The sequence below is a fragment of the Symphalangus syndactylus genome, chromosome 20 (assembly GCF_028878055.3).
Source record: "Symphalangus syndactylus isolate Jambi chromosome 20, NHGRI_mSymSyn1-v2.1_pri, whole genome shotgun sequence".
NCBI lineage: Eukaryota > Metazoa > Chordata > Mammalia > Primates > Hylobatidae > Symphalangus > Symphalangus syndactylus.
The window spans coordinates 21,590,604-21,615,454 of record NC_072442.2 but is presented as its reverse complement, the minus strand read 5'-3'; the positions used below and the strand labels follow the sequence as shown (position 1 = coordinate 21,615,454).

The 24,851-nt window shown below is 44.8% G+C and overlaps 1 protein-coding gene and 1 long non-coding RNA gene across 3 annotated transcripts in view; one reads left to right on the top strand and one right to left on the bottom strand.

Annotated features, from left to right (window-relative positions):
* Positions 1-299: 299 nt before the first annotated feature.
* Positions 300-6,826, bottom strand: LOC134735197 (uncharacterized). Its single transcript, XR_010118024.1, has 3 exons — positions 5,723-6,826; positions 3,350-3,422; positions 300-1,136 (listed from the first exon to the last, which is right to left on the bottom strand). It is a non-coding gene; the product is annotated as an uncharacterized lncRNA (long non-coding RNA).
* The window catches only part of ASIC2 (acid sensing ion channel subunit 2), a 1,112,670-nt gene continuing 1,093,250 nt past the window's right edge, over positions 5,432-24,851 (top strand). Inside the window, exon 1 of one of the 2 annotated variants that reach the window (XM_055257284.2) lies at positions 5,432-6,447. In XM_055257284.2, coding sequence (XP_055113259.1) covers positions 5,893-6,447 — 555 coding nt within the window. In that variant the 5' untranslated portion in view covers positions 5,432-5,892. The remainder of the gene's footprint in view (positions 6,448-24,851) is intronic. The other variant, XM_055257283.2, reaches the window with a different exon arrangement.

Genomic DNA, 24,851 nt, shown 5'->3' with positions numbered 1-24,851 from the left:
TTTTGTAGACAATGAAGCTAAGGAGTACTTGGTCAATAGCACCTTAAGTCAGGATTTTTTTAAATCAGGCAACTCAGCCAAGATTCTCTGGGTGCACAGATTCCTCTTGCCCCCTGCACTGACTCAGGAGCCAGTAAGGTCTTCCCTGGGTGCTGGGGGTAACAATAGACAGGGTTGAGAGGTAGGAGGTGCCTCTCACCTGCCCCAGGAACCAGGCTCAGGGCAGGCCCCAGGTTCCCCAGGATTAGAAGAAGATTCCCCATTCTTTCATCTCAAAGAGGGAGCCTCAGCATCAGAGCTCAATAATTCACTCATGTGTTCATTTATTCATTAATTCTTGTATTTCTGAGCATCTCTCATATGCTTCAATCCTGGGGATATGGCTTCTAACAAGCCAGGCAGGGTCTTTGCCTGCAGGTGGAGACTTACATTCTGGTAGGACCAACAGATGGTTCACAAGGAAATGAGATGAATTGCAGAAAATGATTAGTACTGGGTAGAAAAGGAAACTTGTAATGGCATAGTAAGCATGGTGGAGGGTGGAGATAGGGAAACCAGCCAAGACCTCTGTGGGGCCGTGACACAGAAGAAGCCAGCTGCAAGGAACTCTCCAGGCAGAGGAAAATGCAAGTATGAAACTCCACAAACCAACCCTGTATGCCTGATGCATGGGAGGGACTCCTCATCAGGTCTGGTCCTGGGTGGGTTCCTAGAGCTGCCCTCAATAACCCCGTCAAGGAGAGAGGCTTTGCAGGCCCCGCCCCAGTGATGCTGAGTCAGCAGAGGTGGGGAAGCAGGAATCAGCAGTTTAACAAGTGTTGGGTGATTAGAATTCACCTAGCCCTGCCATCAAACTGCTGGAGCAGATGGTGACATGGGGTTAATGACCAGAATCCCAGATTCCAACTCATTTTTATCCCATTAACTGGGCGTTTATGATTTGGTCAAGGCTTGTCAAATTGCAGCAGGAGGAGGAGGCCTCAGGAATGATTGAGCACAAATGAAAAAACAGCACAAAGATGTTACAAGGTTTCCTGAAGCCACAAAGCAACACAAGTTCACTCTGGGGTTCAGGTCAGTTGGCAGCTGGGAGCCCCAGAGGTCCACTCAGTGTGGACTGGTTCTGTAGGTTTTGCCTGGAAAGAAAAAAGAAAACCCGCTATAGACAAAATCTCGGTAAACTACCCATTAAATGCCTGGCTTTGCTTCACACCCTTCCCTGGTATACCTGTCATGACAAATTACTTGCTAAGTGTTCACCAGGTAACTAAATGGGAATAGGTGTTGTGTGAGGTGTTTATTTATAAACCAACCAACAGCAAAGAGACGCTTTGGTTTTACAATAGTTCATCTTTAACTCTTCTTTATGGGAATGACAAACCAGAGGGAAAAGTTGTATTTTGAGGTCACCGAGTTTCAAATTATAATGTCATCTGTTTATTAGAAAAGAATGCTTTTTCCCCCCTAATTAGCAGGTGGTGGCCATGGCATGTACCTAGCACATGTTAAGTAGCAAATTAGCATTCGAGCTGAGCTGATTGTAGATCTCAGTTTCCTTAACTCTCCTGCCTGTTACTCTTTGCGGAGGCAGGAGGCTGCACCCTGAGCTTTTGACCCTCCCCAGAAACCAGGCTCAGGACTGGCCTTAGGTTCCCCAGGGTTAGAAGAGTGTCCCCTTCCTTGCATCTCAGAGTAGCAATTTCAGGGTCATAGAAAGTAAATTAATTCCTGACTTCATTTATTTATTCATAAGTAAATAAATTTGCCACAGTAGAAATATGGACATGTGGTCTAATAGGGGGTTAAATTGCCTGATTTGCAAATGAGTTTGTCTGAAAAATTCTTTAATGTTTTGTCATACACTTCACCAAAAAGACCATACTTATACACAATTAGGTCAATGCTTACAAATCTGGGCCACATTGACCCACTCTAAAACCAATCTCTGTTACCACTAGTGCCAAACAAATAGGTATTGTAAACCTGATTGAAGAGGGGCATGTTTAACCAACTGAATAACACAAAAGCATTTTTAAGAATCTTAGAATATCTGATGCCTTTATGTAAACCATACTGCTAATTGCGAATGAGTATTATCAATTAAAGAGGGTTTTTAAGAAGAGATATGTAGAAACATTTTATTAGCCATCAAGTTGAATTGCTACATGTGCTAGAAAATGTTATAGCAGTATTTCTTAAAGAATATTCTATAATTCAGTTCCTGTTCAAGTCCTCTGCCACTTTTCAGCTGAGGCACCTCGGGCAAGTTAGCTCTTTTCTCTGTACTCAGCTTTCTCATCTGTAAAATGGGCTTGGCAGTACCCTCCTCTCAGAGTTGCTGATAACGTCCACCAAATGTCAAGCACAGAGCCAAGTGCTCGGCTGTGAAATCCACCATTAGACATATTCTCTTCTAGTCCCCCACTCCCACCCTAAATTGCCTCACCCTCTTGGGAAGCTTTAGTCAAGAGCTTCTTCAAAAGACCTTGAGAAGACCGTAAGGCCATGGACAGCAAGCAGAACAGTGTGAGGAGTGCATTTGACCCTGGTCTATGGGAAGGGATGGTGACACTAACAGGTAAACACTGCTCTGGGCAAATGATGTCTTCTAGAGCTATAAATGGTTCTCCAATCACCTGTAAGAGAGTGTCAACATCAAAAACGAATGTTCTCTTCGTAGTCATCAAGAGAAAGTGTCAATTGCTAAGTGTCTAAATTGTACTAGACACTTTAGAATCTCTATCTCATTTCATTTGCACAAAAGTTCTATGAGGCAGGCATTCTAAGCTCCATCGTTTTGGAGGTGGGGAAACTGAAGTTCAGAGAAGTCCAGTCACTTCCCCCAAGGTCACAGAGCACCATGTTATGTTTGTAATCCTCAAAACAAACAAATGGGGAAGGGTAGAGGTAAGCAGTCCAAGAGTCTAAATGGGAAAGGAGCAATTAGAACAACTCCGAGACCCATCTCTGCACACATGAGAAAACATGTCTGGGACGTGAACTGAGAGAAAATACGATCCTGTGAAAAGAAGAGGCTTCGTGGGGAAAACAGATCTGGGCTGGTGGGGAGGAGGGCGGAACGCAGCCTGGGAGAGGGCTGGAGGTGGAAGGAACATGAACAGATATGGAGCAACACGATTTCCAGCTGGGCAGTGCTAATACCAGGAACCCATGAGCCATGTTGCTTTTCTCGCTATCCACACCGTGGAGCAGGGACTTGTGTGTGTACCTATCTCTCTGCCTCCTCCCCCGCTGATCCTTGAGTTATCAAAGGCAGGACATGTATCTCATTTAATTTTGTTTCCCCAAAACCACACAGTGCCTGGTACAGAGTTAGAGGCCAACATACCTATTAAACAGGTGGATGAGCTGAAGATTAGCAGATTAATCCAGGAAGTCTTCCTGTAGGAGAGGACCTGGACCTGGGAGGGGGTGGGGAGGACAACAGAGATGTGGTGTGGTAGAGAAAAAGGCATAGAGCTGTTTAATACAAGTGAGGAGCTGATGTGTGTGTGTATGTGAGTGTGCTTGTGTGTGTGTGTGCGTGTGTGTAATCAGGGACAAGGCATAGAAAGGATTGCTCCCTTCCTAAATTTGGGAAGAAGTGTTCCAGATCTGCTTTAACAACTTGCATTTTGGAGACAAATATGCCTGAGTTCAAGTCCCACCTCTGACACCACTAACTGTAACTTGGACACAGCACTTTACTTTTGTGAGCCCCAGCTTCCTCACCTGTACAATAGGGATAATAACAAGAACATGTACCTGTCAAGATAGTTAAGAGGGATAAGTAAGATGATATGACACCCTCACACAGGTCCTGACACATGGTAGACCTTTGTTAATTTTGGTCCTCCTGCTTTAAAAACCTGTGTCCTATACTAGGAGTCTAGGACCTCTTGGTTAACAAATATGTGAAGTTTATCAGTCACTGCCATTCATTGTGCTTGCTTGTGATGCTTCTGTTCTCTGAGCTCCCAGGATCAATAAACCACTGATTTAATGCTACAAGTTGCTTCAGAGGGCACCTGGATGTTTTTGTCCGTGGACCTATTTTAGCAGGGGTCCAGATGGGATGAAAACGTATTTCAGAGTAGAGCTAAACCTAGAGGGACGTGCCGTCAGCTGCCTTCTTCTCCAACATCGTCCAAGGAGTATGATTTAAGCCTGGAAAGCCCTGAAGATGAGAGCTTGGCTCATCAAGGTGAGTCCATGTGGCTCTGCCCCAGCTTGGCAGTGTGGCTTGGGATGGCTACTCAGACTTTCTGTTCCCTTCCTCCTGATGGGGATTTAGCACCATTGATTCAGTAGGTTCTAGCCATTTGAGCTCTGGCATGGGGCAAAGGGGCGAGCCACACTCACCTGCTAGCAGGAGCTGACTGCCAGTGGAGTTTCAGGAAAAAAGAGGTAGGCAGCGGAAAGGCTAATTCTTTGCTCCCACCTATAGTTCCAGCTGTACTTCCATCTGACAAATCCAGGATCAGAATACACACACACACACACACACACACACACACACACACACACACACACACTGCCCAAATGGAATGGTATGCAGCCAGTCCTACCTGGAGTCCCAGTTGTCTTTCTCTTTCAAATACAGACTCTCCCGACAGCTATGTGGGGGTGGGGGAGGGGACTACTTGTTGCTCCTTCTCTGAGGCTCCAGGGGCAACTTGGCTTTTCTGTCTCAGGAGGGGCTCCTGGCTGCTCTCCTAGAATGCCCCCTCGCTGTCTGCATCAGAGGCACTGTGGGTTTGGATCGCCCCCTTCCTTCTGCATTTTTAGCATTCTCCCCTCTGGAGATCCCAGGCTGGGTCTAACCTGGGATCCCTGACATTGATGCAAAGGAATGCCGCTTCCAACCTCACACCTGGCTCCTAGCAGTTTAGCACTGTCTTCCTGCCACCTGGGGGGCACGGTGTCATGTCAACCCTCGAAGAAGCCCCCACTAGCTCCCTTCAAAAAAGGCTAACAAGAAAACTTACAGAAAGTCCCCAGCCCCCACCAGCCCTTCTCCCCCGCCCTTCCCTTCCCCCCAGAGCAGCCTAGCAGGGACAGGGAGCTAGGGCGGGGGAAGCAGGCAGGCTTTGTGACCTGGGGGTTGTCCCTTTTTTCCCAGGAGGCGGGGGGGGGGGGGGGGAGAATGGATCCCGGTCTGAGCACCCCCGCCCCCCCGCTTCCGTCCCCAGTCTCCAGATACCGGTCCTCGCCTCTCCGCGCCGCGCGCTGCCTCTTCTCCCCGGTGCTAGCAGCGGCCGCTGGCATTTGGAAATCTGCCCACAAAAGGGGGCCTGGAGGAGGAGGAGAGGAGGGACGGAGGCCGGCGGCGAGAAACGGCATCCGGAGTCCAAAACATCATGGGAAAAGGAACCGAGCGGCGGCGGCTCTGAAGGCTGTGCCGCTGCGCCCGACCGCAGTGCATCAGCGTGGCCGCCCTGACATCCCCCAGGACGGTTAGCATGGGGCATTATGCGCTGGTTAATAGGCTCCGAGCTGCTCAGCGACTTGTTTTAAGCATTTTCTCCCTCGCTCTCGCTTTTAATCTTGTCTCTAGTGGCGTGTGTAGGGGGGAGGACTTTATTTCCATTGGCTAAGCTCTCCTTTCCCACCCACATCTCTTCCACATCACCTTGGTGTCTCCCTAAATAAAACCAGCCCTCCTTATCGCCTGGAAAAAATCAGGAGCTAGAGTTTGAATGGGTTTTATATAAACACTCACCCCTGTCAGCGTGCGGCTAGGCTCTCAGGATAAACTCACAGCGTCTGGCCCGATGCTTGCCTTGCGTTCTCTCCCCTGAACGTCAAGGTTTAAGCAGAGCCCGAGGACTGGGAACTCTTCTTTGAAATTCGAGCAACCTGAAGCCAGTTGCGGAACTGCACAGGGTCCCGATGGACCTCAAGGAGAGCCCCAGTGAGGGCAGCCTGCAACCTTCTAGCATCCAGATCTTCGCCAACACCTCCACCCTCCATGGCATCCGCCACATCTTCGTGTATGGGCCGCTGACCATCCGGCGTGTGCTGTGGGCAGTGGCCTTCGTGGGCTCTCTGGGCCTGCTGCTGGTGGAGAGCTCTGAGAGGGTGTCCTACTACTTCTCCTACCAGCACGTCACCAAGGTGGACGAAGTGGTGGCTCAAAGCCTGGTCTTCCCAGCTGTGACCCTCTGCAACCTCAATGGCTTCCGGTTCTCCAGGCTCACCACCAATGACCTGTACCATGCCGGGGAGCTGCTGGCCCTGCTGGATGTCAACCTGCAGATCCCGGACCCCCATCTGGCTGACCCCTCCGTGCTGGAGGCCCTGCGGCAGAAGGCCAACTTCAAGCATTACAAACCCAAGCAGTTCAGCATGCTGGAGTTCCTGCACCGTGTGGGCCATGACCTGAAGGATATGATGCTCTACTGCAAGTTCAAAGGGCAGGAGTGTGGCCACCAAGACTTCACCACAGTGAGTACTTGGTTTTCAGCTCACTCTGTCTGGTCCTCTGGAGAAGTGGTGCGCCGGTGGTCTCCTGCTTGGTTTGGGGTTTCCTTGTGCTTTGGGACAGGAGAGAGAGCAGTGCCTCACCTGAAGGCCACGAGGGTAGTTGGTCAGAGTTGTGGGAGCTGGTTGCAGGGAAGGCTACCGGCCAGGATAGAGCACTGCTGTCAGATCAAATATGGAGGGTGAGTGGGGGGCTTGCGGTGGGGGATCACTTCCCCAGACGTGCTGAGTTGGCTTCCTCCCAGTCAGAGGGAGGAGGCCTGGGCTGTCCGTTGTCCGGTGCGCTTGGTGTCCGAGCTGTGTGATTGGAACAGCTTGTCATTGACGAGGTGGCATTCTCTGTGTGTGTGTGTGTGTGCGTGTGTGTCTCTCTCTGCTCGGAAGTGGCATCAGGCACTGCATCCTGTGGGCTGGGCTGGAGCTAAAGCCGTCAGAGAAGAGGGTGTGGGGCCCAGGCAGTCTGCCTGGCTCTGGTGGCTTTGGGAGCTTGCTGGAGCAGGTGATGCTGCAGAGGTGTGGAAGTCTCCTTGCTTCCTTTCCTTGTGTGAATTCTAAGCTCCGTGTGGGGAGAGAAGAGGCCGGGGACCACAGGGCTCCATCTGATCTGTTGGCAGGTTGAAGCCAAGAGATGTTCAGAGTGCTTGGGCAGAGAGGAGAGTCTGGGTGGAGGCACGTGTGCAAGGCGGTCAGGAAGATGCCTGTGAGGGTGAATCAGTCCCGGCTGCCTTGTCTGGGAGCTTTGGCTTGAAACTCAAAGGCTTGGTTTTCTCTATGTATAATCACTTAACGACGTGGATGCAGGAGGAGGGGTGCAGGGAGGGGGCGAACAGCTGTGGGAATGGAAAGCCTGGGGGAGGAGTGTGGAGCTGAGTAAAGAGGAAAAGCGGAGGGGGATGTGGCTTAGGTTCAGGATGGGGCTTACTGGAGGGACAGAGAGGAAAGGACGAGAGGAGCGCTGTTGCTGCCAGGGTTCTCTCTCCAGTTAGTGGGCTGCTAGGCATAACTTGGCATAATAGGTCAGACAGCAGCTGCTGACTACTGTTTGCTGCCAGGCAAGTCTGGGAATCAGGTGCTGTGGGACCCTCCAGAAGTCCAGTGTGGCTGCTTCCCCCATAGCTGCCTTAGGGAGGATTGGAGCTTTTGAGTCTCAGAACGTTGAGCCAAAATGCAGTTGCAAGTTGGGAATAGCAGGTATAGCAGTTGGGAAGTGGCTGACCTGTGACACCAGCACTTGTCTAGGGTCCTCTGCCTAATGAAGACATTTCTTACCTTTCCTGTGCTGCATCCATTCCCCACCCCCTCTTGGATTCACCAGCCTCTTGCTCTGAGGTTCTTTTAATGCGATAACCAGTCTCTGCCTGTAGCCTCTGTGATTGCTGTTGGCTATCTCTGATTCTGAAAAAGCCCAGAGTGCCGGGAGCATTGCCTCTCGCAGTCTGTGTGCTAGAACTCTGCTTCTTGGAGGAGCTGTTTTGTATTATCCCTTTTAAGTCTTGTGAGGAAGAGCACAGCAAAATCGGCAGTAGTGTATGCTAAAGAGGAAGCCAGTCTGAGCTGGGGGAAGGGACCAGTAATATTGGAAGCTCTTCTAGATGGAGCAAACAGGATCCTAAAACATGTCATGCACAAATGATGTCTTAGGTGGCTTGAGAAGAGATAGAGAAAATGCCTTATTCTTGGAGGCTGAAGCCATCACTATATTCCACCTCGTTCTTTCTAGCGCCTGGCAACGCTCAGTTTCACCACTGCACCGTGCAGCTTGGAAATGCACTCAGCTATTCCTCTGTCTGCCTGAACACACATGGAACACACAGACGACACAGAGGGTGACCCAAAGAGAAACTGTAATAAGTAGAAGACTCTGGGTTGAGTTCTCTAGCTTCCTCCTGACTGCATGTCCAACTGGTGGCTTCTTCTGAATCCATGTCTAAGTTCCACTTAGAAGTAAATGTTTTTTGACCCCAGGCTATTATTTTATACTTGGGCCATCATTTTACTTGCTAAGATCCCAAGAGGTCTTTAAGATCAGGCCTTAAAGTTCACCTGAGCTTTCGACCTCTTTGTAATGTTTCCCAAATAGTGAAATTGCCCGTGGATAAGATTTAATACTCTGTCAGTGGCATGTCATTATCTGCTGTCCTCACCAAGTTCAAGAGTTGTCTGTTTGAGTGTCCATTCCTCGGGCTGGCCCTCTATGTGTGACTTTCCCCATCATTGAAAAGGGGGTGAGCCTCAGTGCTGCTGTTCAAATTGTTCAGGAGTGTCAGAAAAAGCATCTACTCCAGGACAGCCCAAGGAGGCTCCAGCAGGGAGGCTGGTCTCTGCCCCCAGCTGGGCACAGTGGGCAGCAGTGATGAGCCTTTACTAGAGGGAACATGATGCTGAGTTTGCTCAAGACCTTGTAGTGAGGAGTACTCCTCCCGATTCTTCCTTTGTCTCCCTGTCTTTTTTTGGCCTGGGATATAAGTATCCTTATTGGGCTGCCCTACCAGAAGAGAGCAGAGAGCCTGGACAGGTGGCTGTTGGAGAAGCCACTTGATCCGCCTTCTCTTGTTCATTTTCTCTGCTGCACATCCCTCTCCAGTTGGCTTATTTATGAGGCTCTATCTGGGGTTGTACCATGCTAGGTGACTTCTTTCTCTAAGTGCAGTGGCTGACTTATTAGAGAAGTTAAGTATGGGGGAAGGGATGTCACAAGGGGATGGCTTTTCTCTGTATTTCTTTTTCTATGAAGCATACCTAGTGGCATCTCCAGTGCTAATGCTCTAGCATAAGCTTTCTTATTCCAAGTTCTTAGCTGATGTGCAATGAAGTGCGTAATACCCTTTAATTAGTGAATGAGCCATGATTCTAGCAGAGTGAGACAAGGCTGTCTGCGGAGGGTAAAAGTCCCAGGGAAGCCAGGTGTGGAATGCTGACTACAATGTAAACAGGTGTGCTTCATGCTCATGCAAGTACACTCTTAGCCCTCACCTGGGACAATCTGATTTCAGATAAGCACACGTTTTTTCCCTCCTGGAAAAGCAGAAGACAGCTTTGATTCCAGATTGTCTACTTAGGGAGGTTGCCTCATTGACCTAGAGTGGAAGCAAGGAGGAGGGATTGTGTCTCTGGCCATGATGTGGATAATGTGAGTTCAAGATTAAGAGTAGAAAGACACAGGTTTGAAGCCCAGCTACAACATTGTCTTTCTTATTCCCTGGTTGTATCTTGCGTCATCTCTAGTCCTCGACTTGGTCATTTAACATGAGATAGCAATATCTGACTTACTAATCCACAGGGATGTTGGGAGGCAATATATGTGTACACTGTGCCAGCTACAAAGATGGAAGGTGGGGTTGGTTTCCGTATTAGTAGTCGGGCTATTGTTCAGCCTAACTGCCCTGTTTGCAGGAGTCAGACCTGATGAGTAAAGCTACAAAAGATGAAACCAGGGAGGGAGAGGTGGCTGCTGCTTTCTCTGTTTGGAGCAGCGGGTTTAAGTCCAACCTGACTGAGATGGGGTTTCTTAGAATGGAGGTCACAGTTGGATTCGATAGTTAACTCTTGCTGACAGGTAGTGGCCCCACTGCTTGTGACCAGGACATGACTGTTTTATGTTTTTTCTCTGCTCATCATGTTAGGGTTCATCTGACTCCAAGTACAGAAATACAAATGACATTTCAGTTTCATACTTAACCTACTTTCATAGTTGTATGTATTTGTATTTTAAATTTGAGATTTCTTAGGAAATATATTTCTTTCTTTCCTTAACAAAAGAAAGGTCTCTCCACTATGAGATCCTGTTAGAGGCACTGTGTAGATCTTGTTAACTGACATCACCTAACACCATAGAGATGGTGGAGGTGAAGGTTTAGGAAGATCACATCTTTGGAATTCTTGCACAAGGCCAAATGGGTCTGCAGCTAACCTAGTCTATCTTTTTAAAAAAAAATTATTATTATTATACTAGGAACATGTAGGTGAAGAATGTGAGTTTTAGGGAGAAATCTGAGTTGGAATTCCAACTCTGCCACCAATTTGCTGTATATTTTCGGACAAGTTTCTTAACCTCGATTGTCTCATCTCTAAATTAGGAACAATAATACCTACCACTTAGAGCTATTGTGCTGACTCAGTGACATAAAGTATGTGAAGGCCTAATATGTGGCAGGTGCCTAGAGCCGGGTAGGCCTCTTGCTTTGCTTAGTGTCCCGCAGGAGCTCACTCGACTCTCAGTCCAGTGGTTTGCTCACTATTCCATACTATAACTTCACCAACAGCTTTGGAGCACAGGCAACTGCTGTGTTGGTGGTATTCTCAATTCTCATTATATGTTAAGCTTTCACTTTTCTCTGTGCTCTTCATATTAATTCTGCCGCTCAAACGTCCTCTCCTTTCCCATCATCTTGGCTTCCACATTGAATCTCATGCTCCCAAACTCAATTCTAGGAAGCTCACTTGTCCTGTGCCAGCCCCCCTCCCCCCGCCAGGAGCGGGTGACCTATGCACCCTGTACACAGCTTTTATGGCAGTGTGTCATAGTGCTTTATGCATGGCTATTCCTTTGTCAATCAAATAGAGCACCTATTGTGCAGTGTGATAAAAATAGCCTAGAGCCTTGCCGTTGTAGAACTCCCAGCCCATTTCCCACCCCCTCCAGATGAGGTGATAGCTGAGTGCAAGAATGTAGTCTCATTAAACCCAGACTCTGCATATGTGCATATGTCATGCTAAATATGGGGGCTGCCCACAGGAAATACCATGACCCTGGCATGGTTTGCTAATTGAATAGTTACTTGCTGTTCCTGGAATAAACCCAGAACCCTTTGCTCATGGACCTTTCCTACTCTACCTCTTTACTTTTTTTTTTTTTTTTCCTTGAGATGGAGTCTCATTCTGTTGTCCAGGCTGGAGTGCAGTGGTGCTATCTTGGCTCACTGCAACCTCCACCTCTCAGGTTCAAGCAATTCTCCTGCCTCAGCCTCCCGAGTAGCTGGGACTACAGGTGCCTGCCACCACGCCCGGTTAATTTTTGTATTTTTAGTAGAGACGGGGTTTCACCAGATTGGCCAGGCTGGTCTCGAACTCCTGACCTTGTGATCCACCTGCCTCGGCCTCCCAAAGTGCTAAGATTACAGGCGTGAGCCACCACGCCACCCTCTTTACTTTTTATACCTCTTTCTCCATGTCTATTTATCTAAATCCTAGTCATCCTTCAAAATCCAGCTTTACCATCACTGTAGCCTTCTCCAGGAAACCATTGCCCAACCCCTTCCCATTCCCATAATCTAAATTACTCTCTCTCTTGTCTGTCTTCTGAACAGCATTTTGGTTTATTCCTCTGTTAGAACAGTCATTATTCTTTTTCTTGCATTAGAATCATGAAGTGCTTGGGCTAAAAATGACCTCAGAAATGATTTAATACCCTAGTTTTTTAAACACTGATAATTTTTAATTTTAAAAAGTTTATTAGTAAAAGGTACATATATTTATGATGTAGAACACTGCTTTGATGTATGTATACATTGTGAAGTGGCTAAATCAAACTATTTAACATATATATTACCTCATATACTTACCATTTTCTTGGGTGGATGGTAAGAACACTGAAAATTTACCCCCTTAGCAATTTTCAATTGTTCAATATATTGTTATTAACTGTAGGCACTATGATGTACAATAGATTACCTGGGCTCATCTCTCCTCTCAAACTGAAATTTTATGTCCTTTGATCCATATCTCACCTATCCACCTCGCCACTCCCCAGTCCCCGGTAATCACCATTCTACTCTCTGTTTCTAGGAGTTTGACTTTCTAAGATTCCACATACAAGTGAGATCATGCAGTATTTGTCTTTCTCTGCCTGACTTATTTCACTTTGCGTAATGTCCTCCAGGTTCATCTATGTTGCCACAAATGACAGGATTTTCTTCCTTTTTAAAGGCTGAATAGTATTCCATTGTGTTTATATATCACAAATCTTTATTTATTCACCTATCAATGGACATTTAGGTTGTTTCCATATCTTGGATTTTGTGACTAGTGCTGCAATAAACATGGGAGGGCAGAATCTCTTTGACATACTGATTTCATTTCCTTTGGATATATACCCAGTAGTGGGATTGCTGGATCACATGGTACTTCTATTTTTAATTTTTTGAGGAACCTCCATACTGTTTTCCTTAATGGCTGTACCAGTTTACATTCCCACCCACAGTGTACAAGGACTCACCTTTCTCCACATCCTTTCCAATGCTTGTTATTTTTTGAATTTTTGACAACAGCTATTCTAACAAGTGTGAGATAATATCGCATTGCTAACTTTTTACAAATTGCATATTTCTTTTTTCTCCCCTCCTCATTAGACCTGATGTCTTCACTCATCCTTCTATTCTCAGCACCTAGAATTGCTTAGCACATAGCTGTCAAACTGTTTCTTCAGAGTGTGGGTAAAGTGAGTTTGAAGTTTTTTTTAATGTAAAGTAAGTCTAGTTGGTATATGGTGAAATTGTTGTTTTCCAGCTTCTTTTTGCATTGTGGGTTGCCAGGATTCCACCCTGGCATTGGGATGACTTGTCCCATTATTGTTATTGTTTAATAATACACTTTCTGATTACAGAATTAACCCATGCTCATTGGAGAAAATTTGGGAAGTGTGGGAAATAATAAAGAAAGGAGAAACCTGGGCAATATAGTGAAACCCAGTCTCTACAAAAAATACAAAAACGAGCAAGAAGCAGTGGCACATGCCTGTAGTCCCAGCTACTTGGGAGGCTGAGGTGAGGTTAGCTTAAAACTGGAAGGTTGAAGCTGCAATGAGCCATGATCACACCACTGCACTCCAGCCTGGGCAACAGAGCGAGACACTGTCTCAAAAAAAAAACAAAAAAAAAAAAAAAAAAAAGGAAAGAAAGAAAATAAAAGAAAAAAGAAAAAAAGAAAGAAAAGAAAAATTGCCATTAATCGCTTCCCAGATATAATTACATATATTATTTTAGCACTTTGGGAGTACTCCTATTCAGCCATGCATCATGTGCATGTGTGTGTATTACTAGGCTTGGGATCTCACTTTTTGTGCATCTGGTGTCATGTCTGCTCCACAGTACACATCCAATCAATGTTAGCTTGCTCTCTTCTTGAGTCCCCTGGGTAGTCTTGAGGTCATTAGGAGATTCCTTCCTTTTAGGCTCAAAACTGAACACCAGTTACTCTCCTTTGATGGCACTTTATTGATAGCATGTCTGCTTGTTTATCTGATGCCATCTTGGTCCTACTGTTTTTTGAGTGTTTGCTAAGATGCACCAGAGATGTGTTCCTTTACACAAAGTCACACATTCTGACAGGCCCAACCCTGCTCCGTGATGAGGCCCAGGTTTGAGTCAACTCTGGTTCTTCTTGCAAGACCATCCACACTGCAAGCCTCAGCACACAGATGTAGATCCTGACTCTCCCCTATCTGTAAAGTCTCTAGGTTCTATGTCAAAATGGCCTAAATTGCAACTAATGCAAAATAGATGATTTCTCATATTCCTTAGGATGCTCTGAAGTCTTGTGAACATTTGGCATGCCCTTGGAGGGGCAACCATTGTCAAGCTAAGCAAGTTTTCCATGATGTCTGCCTCTGTTTGGGATCTTCCAGTTTAGAACTTTAAGCTGTAAGCTCTCTGGAAGTCATGCTTTCAGGGGTATATAAAATTCTTTCTGATGTGATGAAGGGGTGAGACGATGACTGACAGCTGACTATTTTGATGACCCACAACGTCTACTTGCAAAGAAAAAACTGAAGCTACTGCACAAGTTCCTAAATAATGCCTAGTTGATTGTTGGGTGAATCTGCATGTCTGTGTCTCTTTCTCTGGAAGATTTTAGACATCCAGAACTGCTTAGAAGGCTACCTGGAAGCTTATTGACTGGGGTGTTGGTTCCTTTCCTCCTCTCTTGTAGTTCTCTTTTCCTCTCTATAGAAAGTTCTTCCATTAATGAAGAGATGAATTTAACAAAATTTTGGTAAAGTGAATCCTTGTTTGCTACTGATTTCTTTTGTAAGAGCTGAAATGTGATCCCATTAAAAAATCTCCCAAAGACTGAATTGGTAGCATTTAGCACTAAGTTTGCCATTAGAAGTGGTGCTCCATAGAGCAGCCCATATGTCCAAGTGCCACGTACCCCATTCCCTCTATGAGACTAAAACGATACCACCTGAGTCTAGAGAGACCTGAAAATTTGCTGTATGCTTTCTCTTTTTTGTAGGATGTTTATGTTTGATGGAGCTGAGTTAAAATATCTAACTTGACCAGCAAGGCCATTTGACGCATGATCTATTACCACCTGAGACCAAGCCTACATCAGCCCTCCCAGTTTGAAACTCCATATATCATATTTCACTCATGCATTTGACTTAAAACCATACAGACTGGGCTTAGTGGTTACTGGATAGCAGCTGTCTCCAACACTCAGAAATACTACACGGTTATTATTTGATAAATTGAAATTCTCTGATAAAAGCCAGTTTATCAGGTTGGGCTTTATTTGAGGACAACATTCCCCAAAGTGCCATTCTTTGGATGCTGAAGCATCTTTCCATCTCCCAGTACTTATCTTCTCCTGATTTTGATACATTCTCTATTGATTGCCTCAGTAGCCATTGAAATTTACGCTCAGAAGAAATTAAGCATGTAACACAGAAGCAACGTATTTGCCTGGATTTATGACCTCTGCAGATTTAGTTGCACAACCTTGGGGAAGGTAATAAGCCTCAATGGGCCTCAGTTTGCTTATCTGTAAAATGAAGGGGTGGAATTAGGTGGTTTCTAAGGACTTGCCAACCTGTACCGCTCTAATGCAACAGAACATAATAAACATTTGTTTTCTGATCCTACATCTGTTTGCTGAAACTCAAACTTTAACTTACGTTGTGAGTGGGGAGGAGTTGCTGCTCATTTGCCACCAGATCTATTTATCTATTTATTTTTTTGTTTAAGTATAACAATTTTATTTTGATAGATATGTACAATGGAAGCAGAAACACCTAGATGCACTGAGAGGCTGCAGCAGGATGAGGGAGGCACAGAATCTTGCTCTCAAAATCCTGTTCAGGAGCCATGATATTGCCTGACTGAAGCTCATCGGTCTGACTCCGAGTTTGCAGCACAGTAGTCCAGCAATTGAGGGGAGTGATCCACTCTGGGTCTTACATGCATGAATTAGCAAGTGTATCTGTGGAAGACACTGTTGGTCAGCCCAGAGCCTCTTTACTGCACCTGTAGGTAGAGCACGTAACAGCTTAATCAGTCCCCTTCGTGGGGAACCTGGCCCTTGGTTGACAGGTGCTGCCTCTTCTGGAGATACCTGGGAAGTTATTCACCTCCCCACCACCTGGGGGCAGCCAGTGGCCAGTGACTCACTGACGGGATTAGGAAATGCCAGTCATCTCGCCTCAAGATGGAATATATTGTGGTGCAGTTCACACTCAGTGCTTCCCGTGGGATCAGGCTGAGCTGGACTTCTCCTGAAACCACATTCATGCTTACCTTTTCTCCTGCCCTACCTTCCCCTTCCCGCTTCTAGGCTTTTTATGAGAACATTCCCTCAATAAATCACCTGTAGAAGGTATGCCATCTCAGGCTCTGATAGGGAACCCAACCTGTGTATTGATTAGTTTTAGCTTCTTTATCCATATGGTAACATGGACAATAGCCTAGGCGTGTGGACTTAAGTGTGGCTTAGAAAGAAAAAAATACCTTTTTCAAAAATCTTTTAAACCTGGGATTTTCAAAATCTGTGTTTTCAACTCAAGACTGATAACAATTCCCAAGGGTGGCCTTCATAACTCAAATGAGTGTCTCTCTGATTGGGATTCACTACTGTAAGCACAGCTGGTTTGTTCCCCCTTGGAGTTTTTTGCCCAAAGAAAGCCCTTCCCAAGGCTTCCCTTCTCCTAAGAGCTGAGCCATACCCATTCTCCCACCTGTTACATGACCCTCACCTGCTCACATTCTAGCACACACTTTTATCAGCACCTGCATTCTCATTTCCTAAGTTTGTTCTCTCTGAAAACTTCCCTTTCCTACCCTTCTACCAGCCTTCACTTCCATTTCTTCCTGAATGTGCATCAGCCTGGCTTCAAGCCATGAAGAGGAGGCTATGCATTTGATGTTGGCAGTGTCCTGGGCCCATCGATAAAGTAGAAGGCAGTGAGAGATGTATGGCTGACCAGAGGTGATGCTCCTCATATGTCACAGAAACCATGAGTGACAAGGAGCATATGAAAGAACTGAGACAGTTTAGCCTGAAAAGCGAAGTGGGTGACTCACGGGCAATATGAGAGCTGTTTTAAAACACTTTGAAGGCAATCATAGGGAAGAGGAATGTGACTTTCTCTGTGTGAAGCCAGGGAGCAGAGCTAGCACCAATGTGTGGGTAAGAGTTTAGATAAGTGGATATCGGCAGACTAGAAGGAGTTGTCCTGGGAGTTTAGAGCACCCTGTACTCTGGCATCAGCTCTGGCTGAGGCCAGACAATTGCTTATTGGCAATGCTGCAGATGTGGATCAATGTCAGGTAAAGGGTTGGGTTTAATGACCTCTAAAGTTACTTCCAACTCTGAGAGTCTTTGATTTATTTCCTTCCTGCACAGATAGTTGGGGTCAGAGGTGAGGGACATTGACAGATAGCACTGGAAAAAAACAACTGATAATAGATGCAATCCAGCACATCCAGACTACAGAACCACCCCATTTCCCAATACTGTGTAGTCTTGAAGCTAAGTATTTCAGAAGTCAGGAATAAGAATGGTGCCACATGAGACTCTAGACACAAAAGAGTGGATATTTCAGTTCATCCAGAGAAAGTGTGGGAAGTGGGTGGCTGGTGGAAGCCAAGGATTGAAGGGGCTGTTAAATGACCTGGGCCTCCTAAAGTGTGTATGGATGGCTCCTCAAGAGGCAGTTCCCAGAGGAATTTGTTATAAATTCTGGGAGCTGGAGCCAACCCTAGAGAGCAAATCTTGGGTTGTGGTTGAGCATGGCCTGGCTCCATGTGGAGGCCTGCAGAGACTGAGGGGTTTATGGACTAGAGATAACTCTAGGTTTAGTAGGGCTAGAGATAGACCCAGCTATAGGAGTTTGGAAGGAGACTGATCTGGCAGAAAGAATGTCCTGCCCAGGAGCACTGATAACAGACAACAAAGGGATATCTGAGCTTGGGGAGCTTGGCAAATGTTGGAAGAATGAAGAGCTCTGGCACTTGAGATAATAACATAACGAGGTATTTTGGCCTCGTGGTACAATCATGGAATTTAGTGCCAGACAGGTGTAGGTTCCAGGTTTCCCTGACCTTGTACAAATTACTTAACACCTCCAGACTTCAATATCCTCATCTATTAAATAATAATAATAATACTGGTACTTCATAGGATTGTTTGCAGCAATTGAGTGAAATAATATAAGTAAAACTTTAAGTGTTATCCCAGATGTGGAACGTCAGCTGTTTTGTTACTGTTGTTACTGTTATTACTACTAAGATGAGCTGGTGATACAACAGAGTGACAAGAGATCCAGGAGCAAAACGATTTTTTGGAAATCTATATTGGCAGTGTAGTATCAGGAAGTCCCAAGAAAGTATGGGGAATGAGGCTGTGATCAAGCCAGGGACCCAGCTCCGGCTATTACAGTTGAGCATAAGCTACTATAGACATGCAGGTCTTGTCAAAAATAAAAGTTCTTTTATTTGTTCATCATTGTGTAGCTTACAAAACCTGTTAATAATGGCTAACATTTTCTGAGTACATACTGTATCCCAGGCACTGTTCTATGCACTTTACATGGAATACTTCATTTGGTCTTCACAACAGCCAAGTGAAATATATAATAGTTGACATATCTTTTTTTCTGTATGGAAAAAACTGAGGTTTAGAAAAGTGGAAGAATTGGCCTACAGTCAGTTATCTTGTAATTGGTGGAAGCAGGATATGAATGAGGTATCTGATTTCATATCCTAAATGCTTTCTAAGATGCTATTTGATCCTCACAATAACTCTGAAAGTGGAAAATGTATTGTCTTAGTCTTAGTCTGTTTTGTGTTGCTATAACAGAATACCTGAGACTGGGTAATTTATAAAAAGAAAAAAAAAAGAGGTTTAGTTAACTTATGGTTCTGCAGGCTGGGAAACTCGACACTGAGCAGTCACATCTGGAAGCTTCTGGTAAGTCAAGCCTACTACAGACATATGCCCAGATCCCAGAGACATGGTGCTTGTGATATGCAAACATCATGACTGTAAGATCCTAAGCCCATCTTCCCCGGAAAAGGCAAAGTTTCATTCGCAAGTTTGACACCCAGTGTTCTGGCTGTACTCCCATTGAAACCAGCATTTCCAAAGATGCATGACATCAGCCCAGAAACCACCTGAATATTCATCAAAAGAAAAGATCTGCTCAGAGCCTTGTGCTGCATCAAAACATGGCAGAGAAATGGGAGGGGAACCAGATGCATGCAAAAAAGGCAAAACACAATAGGCAACCTTGCTTTATAACAATCTGCTCTCATGGGAACTAATTCATTCCTACAAGAAGTAACCCAGTCTAGCAAGAAAGACATTAATTCATCTTAATGATGTAATCACCCCTTAAAGGGACCACCTCCCAACACCATCACATTTGGGACCAAGCTTCAACGTGAGTTTTTATGAGGACATACTACATGTATTCAAACCATAGCATGTACCAATATATTTGTTTCACAATTGAACATAGGTACGGCTCAGAGAAGCTTAGTGTCTCGTACAGAGTCACTCAGTAAGAAAGTGGCACCACTAGGGATTGGAGTTCATGCCTTCTGATTCCCTTTAGGGGTTCTCTGTAAAGACGTCATGCTTTTTTTGTGCAGGGCTGAGCTGAATGAAGTCAGGCCAGTCATCAACAAGTCTTTAGGTCTTAGTTCAAAAAAGTCAGTTAGGGCCCAAGGCCCCTCAGTTTATCAGTATCCTCCTCTTGGAAGCAGAAGCCTGGCAGCTACTGGACCTGAAAGAGAGCAGGAGAGGTGAGTGGAGAGGAAGCCTCAACTTGATGCTGTTGAGCTCAGCTTTCCAGGTAACCGTCTAGCTGTTACCTGCATCCCTTGCCCTTGTGCAGCTAAACAGAGAAGAAGTAAAGATAGCCCCAGTTCTGTGTGGCAGAAGGCAAAATGAAGGGTTTGGGGCTGCAAGACAATATTCTAGCTTTCCAGAACAAGGCCTTCCAGCCACATTTCCAGACTTAGAGGAGAATGAGCAGCACAGATGTAGTCAAAAGACTGTGGTTCTGAGAGATATCCCAGTTCAGACCTTTTCTTTTGATAAATATGCAGGTGGCTTTCTAGGCTGATGTCATGCATCTTTGGGGAAGCTCGTTTCAATGGGAGCACAGACAGGACACTGTGCATCAACTTTGTGAATAAAACTTTCCCTTTTCAGGGGAAGATGGACTTAGAATCCTGTAACCATGATGTCTGCATATCACAAGTACCATTGTCTCTGAGAGCTGGGCATATAATTATGGTAATCCTAACCTTCCAGCTCTGCCAGTCTGCGCTAATTCTTCATTCTCTCTTACCCTGATTCTGTGCTTGGGAACATGTAGTTGGAGTGCCAAGCCATTCTATAGCACTTGCTTCAGGAATGTAGAGAACCTGGAGAAGTCTCTTCTTGCCAGGGTAACACTTGACATCTCTCCAAGTTGCCAACTAGTGGGCTCAGGGGTCTCACATGAGGAAATGAGTATCCCTATCCAGATGTGCATGTGATTCTGCTATACTAGCTCTTTCCACCTCCACTTCTCCATTTTAAATCTCACTCTAGGTGGAAGAAATGATAACTTTGTAACAAACAGATATGTTTCAGGAAGCAGGTGGCAAGAGGTCAGCATTGAGAGCTTCAACTTCTGCCTCTGAATCAGTGACTTGATTTTGAATGTGCAGCCCAAGTTTGCTGTAATTGACAAATTTGCAAGTGGCAGTGAATAACAGCTGGAGCTCTGGAGAGAGACTATTTATTGATTCATATACTATCTGAGTGACCTAATGATTATACACTACAATTGAATACAACTTTGATGACCCCGAGTATGTTGTTTAATTAGATTTGGGGAGAATTAAATAATTTGTAAACTACACAGCACAGTAGGCCTCAACCTATGTGAGATTTTTTCTCACCCTTCTCTCTCTTGCCATCCCCACCTACGCACAAACTTTTTGACTTCTAATCCAGCGCTATATGTTTTTCTGTCTCTTTCCTTCTGTTCTTTGAACAAGGGTTTTTTTCTTGGGATACTCTGGACTGTGTTCCCTTGTATTTCCCCGTCCTCACGGGATATAGCAGTTGAGGGGCCTCTCTTTTTTTTTTGAGACGGAGTCTTGCTCTTTCACCCAGGCCAGACTGCAGTGGCACTATCTCCGCTCACTGCAAACTCCGCCTCCCGGGTTCATGCCATTCTCCTGCCTCAGCCTCCTGAGTAGCTGGGACTACAGGCACCCGCCACCACGCCCCGCTAATTTTTTGTATTTTTAGTAGAGACGGGGTTCCACCATGTTAGCCAGGATGGTCTCGATCTCCTGACCTTGTGATCTGCCTGCCTTGGCCTCCCAAAGGAGGGGCCTCTCTTGGAGCAGGAGTGATTGGGCAGGGTCTCCAGCATGCCCACTATGATGTGTAGGTAATTTCGGTTTCCACTTTTTCCTTGGTGTCCCTGAGAGATGCCCATTTGTATTTTCACAGAGTGCAAGAAGGCATTGGAAGTAATAGAAGCTTCTAAAGTTTGGGCCAAGATGGCTTTCTTGGAATGATTTCCTAGCAGAATACTTCATTCCCCTGGGCCTGTTAGCTATTTCAGGGACATTTTAAGTGGCTATTAACAAAATGTTGAATTATGGCTGCAAACTCCTGGGAGCTCAAGTGACATTCACATGAATCACAGGTGAGCTCTGTGCAGTCAAGGCTGCCACAATGGGCTGAGATTAAACAAACAGGGGCCGTTGTTCCCCCCAGAGCAATGAGGCAAGAACACCATTTCTTGGAGCCTATGATTTCAGGCAATGTGCCCCTTAGATGCAGAACACTGTTCCAGGCAGGACACATAGCTCATTGCTGCAGGGCAGACAGATGCTCTCTGGTTTGCAGAGAGGTGTATTTCGGTTTAATGTCTGCAAGAATTTACCAACACTCAGCGTGTCCAGGAATCTACCAGCCAATCTCCAGGGTTATGAGTTGCCCAGCACATGGATTTAACAAACATTTACTGATGTTCCCTATGTTCTAGACATTGTGCTAGGCTCAAGAGAAGTGGAAAATACCCAGTTTAGGCATTCAAGGAGCTCATGGTTTAGTGGGGAAGCTAAACAGTAAATAAAAGATTACTTTACACGAAATAACCAAAGTTTGCCCAAGGTCCAGAGGTAACACATGGTAGGCTCTGAAAATTTTCCAAAAGGAGATAATAGCTAAATTTTATTCTTTTTTTAAAAAAGAATTGGAAACAATTTCAAACATATAGATGTTGCAAAACTAGTTTGAAGAATTCCTGTGTATCCCTCACCCAGAAGTTCAACAGTGGTCCACTAAGGTCCTCCATGGCTAAAGGAGTCCATCCAGGACCACTCCTCATGCCCAGTTGTCAAGGTTCCCCTTACTCTGTCTTTACTCTTACGATGTTTCTGTTTTACCTTGATTTTCATGTCCTTGATTTTTTTTTTAATAATTCAAGGCCAGTCATCTTGCACAATGATCTTCAATTTTGGTTTGTTCTATGTTTCCTCTTGAAGACACCAGATATGATCTTTTGGCTGGAATTTCACAAAACTGATGCAGAATTCTCATTGCAGCCTATCTGGAGACATGCAATATCTATTTGTCTTAATACTGATAGTGTTAACTTTTATCACTTGATGAAGGTGCGTCTTCTGGGGAGATACTTTGAGACTATGTAAAATTGCATTTCTTATTACTCTCTCACCCTCTGGTTTTATCGTCCATTGATTTTTCTTGCTTGAATTATTACAATGATCCTTGCCAAATGGTGGTTTTTGAATTCCATCATCCTTTCTACATTTATTAGTTGGTTTTCTGAAATACAGAAAAGCTTTCTCTTTTTTCTCTTTATTTATTTCCATTGGTGTAGACTCATAGATTTCTATTTTATTCCATAGGTTATAGTCTGATAATATTGTTTATTTTGAAACTCAAATTTTCCCATATTTGGGAACCCCTTCCAGCTGACTTTGTGTGCTTTTGACATCTCCCTGTATTTTTTGAAAGTTTTTTTTCTTTCTTGTGCAGCTTGATGTTCAGGTTCATTTTCTTCTTTTCCTTCCTCAGCCCTTTAATCAGCCAGTTCCCTAACACACCTTGGTTCATTTGAACAGGAAACACTATTTAGAACCAAGATCTGAGTTGTAGGTATGCTCAGTACTACTAGGGTGTAGCTGCTTCCAGACCTTCTCAGTGGACAGAGCTAGGATATTTACATCTACATTTATGCCTACATCTCAAACCAGGAATTTACACAGATGCTGCTTATTCCGGTCTAACACCACAGGGTTCATTCTGGCTTTTCCGCCTTCCATATTGGTCCCCCCTTTCTCTAGTAGTAGGAAACCTGTGTCGTGTTACCCTCAGGTTATTTACTTACACTCAATTCTCTTGAATGGCGCCCGTCCTCCTATCCCACTGGGCTTCCGTTCTGCTTGGATGTCCTCCTCTCCTCCGCTCCAGTGCCCTCCTTGTGTGGGCTCTGGCTGCTACCAGCCTGCCTTTCATTCATATTCAAATTTCCCCAATTGTCCCCAGAACATGTTTACAGTTTTCTAACTTTTAAAATTCAAGACCCATTGAAGATACAATCAAGATTCACGTGTTGCGTTTGGTTATTTTGTCTCTTTTAATGAAAAAGCTCACTCCCCCAATCCACATCACACATACAGTTTTAAAAATAGCTTTGTTGAAATGTAATTCTCATTCCATACAATTCACCCATAGAAAGTGTACAATTCAACGGTATTAAGTGCATTCAAAGCATTCTGAATTTTAGAATATTTTTATTACCTCAGAAAGAAACCCCATACCCATTATCAATCACCCTGCTTCCCCAATTTCCATCAATCCCACCCCTCTAGTTCTAGGTAATCATTAATCTATTTTCTGTCTCTATAGATTTTCCCATTCTGGACATTTTGTATAAATGCAGTCATGTAGTATGTGCCTTTTGTAATAGATTTCTTCCATTGAGTACAATGTTTTCAAGGTTTAATCATGTTTTAGAATGTGTTCATATATTTTTTTCCTTTTATTATCAAATGATATTCCACTCTATGGATACACCACATTTTATTTATGCATTCATCGTATACCACGTTTTATTTATCCATTCATCAGTTGATGTGCATTTGAGTCATTTCCATTTTTTGGCAATTATAAATAATGCTGCTATTCATATATTGTTAGGGGTTGACTTTTGGAAGAAAACAAACCAGTTTTCCTATACAATGATCCCACATATGAATCTATCTGTTTATTTCCATGTGGTATCACTTAATTTGCTCCTCCTTTCCCTGTATTTTTCATAAAGTAGAAGTTAGATTTAAAAACATGGTGAGATTCAGGTCCAAACTGAGAATTTCTTTCACTAGAGATGCTAGATCTTTCACTAGAGCTGCTAGTTTTTGATCATTTGGCTAAGATAATAACTGCTAGGTAGCTCCATTGCCTTATCTCCCATCTTCACATCATCTCCCATCATTTGTCAGATGACACTACAAGAACTTTAAACATTCTGTTTGTGCTAAAATTTGAACCTGAATTAGTAATTTCATTACAGGTTTCAAAATAGTGATTTCCCAATTCTATCATTCTACATTTATCAGCTGACATTCTATTATAAGGAAGAACTTTCGCTCATCAACTGGGGATAAACTACAGTTCTTCCTATGTAGGCAAGATAAATGCTTATTCCTATCCTTTAATTACTGGTTTTCAGAGGATTGGGTTGTGTGATCATTGCCAAGCTGGACTTTGAGGGATGATTAATTCTCAGATGGACAAGGGATAAGGTATTCACTAGAGTTGAACAATGGCTAAAAGAATGATTGTGGGTGAAAGGAGAGAGCGAAGGTAGGTAGGACTCCACTCAGCCGTAGTCAAGGCAACTAGACTCCTTCTGGATCCCGTGATACCCCATGGTGGGACTCTTTATTGCTCAGATGTAGTTCTCTCACTAGTCCAGAGCCTGAGCAGGGCTGGAGCAGAGGTGGCAGGCACTGGGGTTGGTGGAGAAGGGCAGTGACGGCATTGACCACGTGGCATAAGGCAGCTCAGAAAGTGTCCAGTGTAAGGATCCTAATCATTTAGCCCTGCCCCTTCTC